A 4536-nucleotide genomic window follows, 5' to 3' on the forward strand; every position below is an offset into this window, starting at 1 on the left:
GACTGGTGGTGAGCGCGCAGGGCGTGGGTGTGGGCGTCTTTCTGGCAGCCTTCATCCTCACCGCCGTGGCAGGCAACCTGCTTGTCATCCTCTCGGTGGCCTGCAACCGCCACCTGCAGACGGTCACCAACTATTTCATCGTGAACCTGGCCGTGGCCGACCTGCTGTTGAGCACCACCGTGCTGCCCTTCTCGGCCACCATGGAGGTCCTGGGTTTCTGGGCCTTCGGTCGGGCCTTCTGCGACGTGTGGGCAGCCGTGGACGTGCTGTGCTGCACCGCCTCCATCCTCAGCCTGTGCACCATCTCCGTGGACCGGTACGTGGGTGTGCGCCACTCGCTCAAGTACCCGGCCATCATGACGGAGCGCAAGGCGGCAGCCATCCTGGCGCTGCTCTGGGCCGTGGCTCTCGTGGTGTCTGTGGGGCCGCTGCTGGGCTGGAAGGAGCCCGTGCCCCCTGACGAGCGCTTCTGCGGCATCACGGAGGAGGCCGGCTACGCTGTCTTCTCTTCCGTGTGCTCCTTCTACCTTCCCATGGCGGTCATCGTGGTCATGTACTGCCGCGTGTACGTGGTCGCGCGCAGCACCACGCGCAGCCTGGAGGCCGGTGTCAAACGCGAGAGGGGCAAGGCCTCGGAGGTGGTGCTGCGCATCCACTGTCGCGGGGCGGCCACCGGACCAGACGGGGCGCGCGGCGGAACACGGAGCACCAAGGGCCACACCTTCCGCAGCTCCCTCTCCGTGCGCCTCCTCAAGTTCTCCCGCGAGAAGAAGGCAGCCAAGACCCTGGCCATCGTTGTGGGTGTCTTCGTGCTCTGCTGGTTCCCCTTCTTCTTCGTCCTGCCACTTGGTGAGTGACCCCTCCCGCTTGGCCCTGCCCTTCCTCCCCAGTTTGTGGTTGTGCCTTCCTGGCAGAGGAGGGTGACCCTTCACCTGATCAAGTTGATTTAGCAACTTGCCTGGTCTCTTACTTTGTAGAAGGAGAAGAGAGGCTCTTCGTACTTGCAGGTTTCGTTTTACAGCGTACTTTGCTGTCTCTCCCTCTTTGTTGCTATTTACAAACCCTGGCCTTGTTTCATGTTTCCAACTCTATCAAAAATTTGTGGAAATTTGTGCAGAAACTTTCTGCTCCTAGTATGTGGTCAGCAGTGTCTGTGACCCTCTACATGTACTCCTTGCCAGAATAGGTACGGGAGTAGGTGGGCCAGTGTGTGTTCATTTGTGGGCAGCAGGCCTGGACCAGTCACCACACACATCAGCAGACATCAGGTGCTGCCTGCTGTCCCCAACACGTATCTGGTTGGAAACTGGTCTGGGCTGGGATCTGTAAGAGGGCCCTGGGCCTTTCTGAATCTCCTCCTGGTGGGGGTGGGAAAAGGTTTGTGAGTATGCCAAGGAAAGGAAAAGACAGATTTTCAAATGAACAGTTAATCCTGCTTCTTACATTTACTGAGTGCATTTGAATTCTGGGGACCTTTCCTGTTTCCTTAACAATTTGCCCTGCAGTCCTGGGAGGTAGATAGCTGTTCTCAGAGGCTTCTTCCCACCTCTCATGGCCTCTCCTGGAAGCCCTGAAGCAAGATGTGGGGGCTGGACCAGCATAGGTCGAAGGGGACTGCCCTCCGGGGACATTTGCTCTGCGTCACTTTGCCCATGGCCCCTCACACCTAGTGAAGCTGAGTCAGGGAAGATACAATGGCCTCCCTCCTGCTCCCTGCAGGCCTCCTCCACACAGCAGCCATGGTGACCTTTATACTTTATAAATTAGCGGTGCCACTCTCCTCCCAGGTCTCTCAATGCCTTCCCACTGCCCTGGGAACAAAATCCAAACTCTCTTCCAGGACCCAGGGAAGGTGGCCTTCAAATTTGTTATTATCTACACCAAAATAGGACCACTAGGTATTTATATTACAACCACAGGCATGAACTGGGACCTCTCTCTGCCTTGCCGCTGGTCACCGCATGTGCCTGTGACCCCTTCTGACCCTCTCCTGGTTTCTTGCCAAGTCCTTGGCTGTCTAGGGGCCTTTGCACTTGCTCTTCTCCCATCTGGACCACCCTGACCCCTCCTGGCTTACTCCCCATCCTTCAGGTCTTTGCTTAAATGTCCCTCTTCTTAGACCATCAGTCTCAAGTTGTGTCCTTCTCCCTGTTCTCTCTCTGAGAGTACAAAGTCCTCTTTCCTCCCTAGATCATCAGTTATAATGACATCTGTGTGTGTCACTGGGTTTGATGTTTGACTCCACCACTGGCCCCCGAATCTCTGTGAAGGCAAGGCCCATTAACTGTGTCATTGCTGCCCCAGCAACAGTGTCTGGTATGTGACGAGCAATAGAGTGTCACAGTATGGTCACTGGCTCTAGTGCCAGACAAGCTGGTTCAAATCCCAGCTCTGCCTTTTACTGGCTGTGTTAGATCAGGCAAATCCCTTCTCTTCTCTGTGCCTCTATTTCATCATGTAGGAGTGGTGATGATAATTCTGGCCTGGAGGGCTGTTCTGAGATCCAGTGAGTTGTGTATATGAATGTGATTGTGGTACTTAGTGAGTGTCAGGTACACTGGCACCCAGCTCAGGGTGAGGAATGAGCGAGGCGACCACTTGGAAATCATCCACAAAGGCTGCTGTGAGAATACAGTGAGGAACATTCTGAAAGCGACACACTTGGAGGAGGGGACAGTTAAGCACTTGTCATCCCCCCTTAACACCCTCCGTCCAGGCCAGGATTTACAGCTCCCCATGCTCCATGCCCACGCCCCTGCTCTGGCCTTCCCCAGCTGTTCCCCACTCTTCCTGCCCTGTGCCTGCCTGGTTGACACAGCCTCAGTAGGGAATGCTCAGCCTTTGTAACGGAAGCTGCCTCCCTTTCTATTTTTTAATTTTAATTTCCTTTAAAATTTTAGTTATAAAATAATGCACAAGTGAGAAGGAAATAATCTAACAAGCCCCCGCGAACCTTCACCCATCCCGAACAGATGTTAACATTTTGCTATATTTGCCTTAGATCTCCTCCTCTCGCTCCTTTCACGGGAACAGAACCCAGCTGCAACTCCCTGCCCTCCTCCCTTTCCCCTCTCTGCCTACCTCCCAAGAGTGAATTTGCCATTCGTCACTCCCATATATCTGTTTCTACTCTTATCAGAAACATCTGTATCCATAACAAAGTATAGCATTGCTTTAGGTGTCCTTAGAATTTATATCAGTGGTACCCGCTGTGCATATCATCCTTCAGCTGGCGTTTTCCACCCAACACTACGTCTTTGAGATTTATGCCGTGCTGGGCCATTTTAACAGCAGTACCTCTGAGAGCATTTCCATGGTGCATTGATCCAATCCCCCAATGAAAATTAGGTTTTTCTCATTTTTCACAATTACTATCAGTACTCCAAAGGACTACATCTGTTTTATGAAGTCTAGATCACCTGGCTCTGGCCCCTCTTCCAGGAAAATAGCCCTAAATTTCCATGACCTTGCTCCTTACTGGCACTCACAGCTCTTTTCAATCCCTACACTTCTGGCCCCCTTACACACAGCGTGGGGCCCTTGCCCAGGCACACACAGCGTGGGTGTGCGTGTGTGCATAGTTAAGCTATACACTTATGACATATGCCCTGGAGCTCGGGGATGCTGGGAGCAGACTGGAGTGCAGTTGGCATGAATGAGCAAACAGGACGGAGGCCAAGCAAGGAGACAGAATATTCCAATCTGCCCCATGTGACTTGAAGGGCAAGGGGGAGGGTGGAGGCTGCTGTGGGATCAGGAAAGGCTGGGTAGCAAGGAAAAGAGACAGGAGTCCTGACACCCCCAGGCCTGGGAGGGCATTGCCTTTAATGAACTGGGAAGGTTCTGAGCATTAGCCCTTTGGGGGGATCGTGTCCTCCAACAGGGTGGCATATCTTGATATGGAGGTGCTTATACACGGTGGTAGGAAGGATGTGGGGGAGTTGGACAGAAGGGACAAAGGTGGGATTCTTTCAGGAGCATGGGGTGCAACCTCCCAGAAAGAAAATGGTGGGAGAAGAGAAGAGACAGATGAGGGGCAGAGCCTTGGGAGCACCTGCTTTGAAAGAAACAAAGGAGGTAGAGAAAGAGGCAAGCAGGAGGGGCAGGATGGCTGCACAGGTGGCCTGTCCCCCCTCACAGGTCCTGGTGGCCATACCAGGTATGATGACTGTCAGAGATGGAAGAATTGGGAAAGAGCAGTATGTGTCTGAGAGGGCCACAGCCATGGCCATGAAGAAACCCCGGAGGACACCACACTCACACCTCCCCAAATGAAGCCTTAGAAGTGCCTGCCCAGCCACAGCAGAGACAGCAGCTGGCAAACAGCACCAACAGCCCAGGGGTACAAGAGCCTTAGGAGCTGGGCACAGTAGTGCATACCTGCAATTCCAGCACTCAGGAGGCTGAGACAGGAGGATTTCCTCAAGTTTGAGGCCAATCTGAGACACATAGTAAGTTCAAGGCCAGCCTGAACTGCATAGTGAGACCCTGTAAAAAAAAAAAAAAAAAAAAAAAAAAAAAAAAAAAAAAAAAAAA

General features: G+C 53.2%; 1 protein-coding gene across 1 annotated transcript in view; it reads left to right on the plus strand.

Annotated features, from left to right (window-relative positions):
* Positions 1 to 2: 2 nt before the first annotated feature.
* Positions 3 to 4536, plus strand: part of Adra1d (adrenoceptor alpha 1D) — a gene marked incomplete at its 5' end in the record, with an annotated part of 24506 nt that continues 19972 nt past the window's right edge. Inside the window, one exon of the mRNA XM_033761018.1 lies at positions 3 to 849. Coding sequence (XP_033616909.1) covers positions 3 to 849 — 847 coding nt within the window. The remainder of the gene's footprint in view (positions 850 to 4536) is intronic.

This window comes from Fukomys damarensis, unplaced genomic scaffold, assembly GCF_012274545.1.
Source record: "Fukomys damarensis isolate Sample0158 unplaced genomic scaffold, DMR_v1.0_HiC HiC_scaffold_7, whole genome shotgun sequence".
NCBI lineage: Eukaryota > Metazoa > Chordata > Mammalia > Rodentia > Bathyergidae > Fukomys > Fukomys damarensis.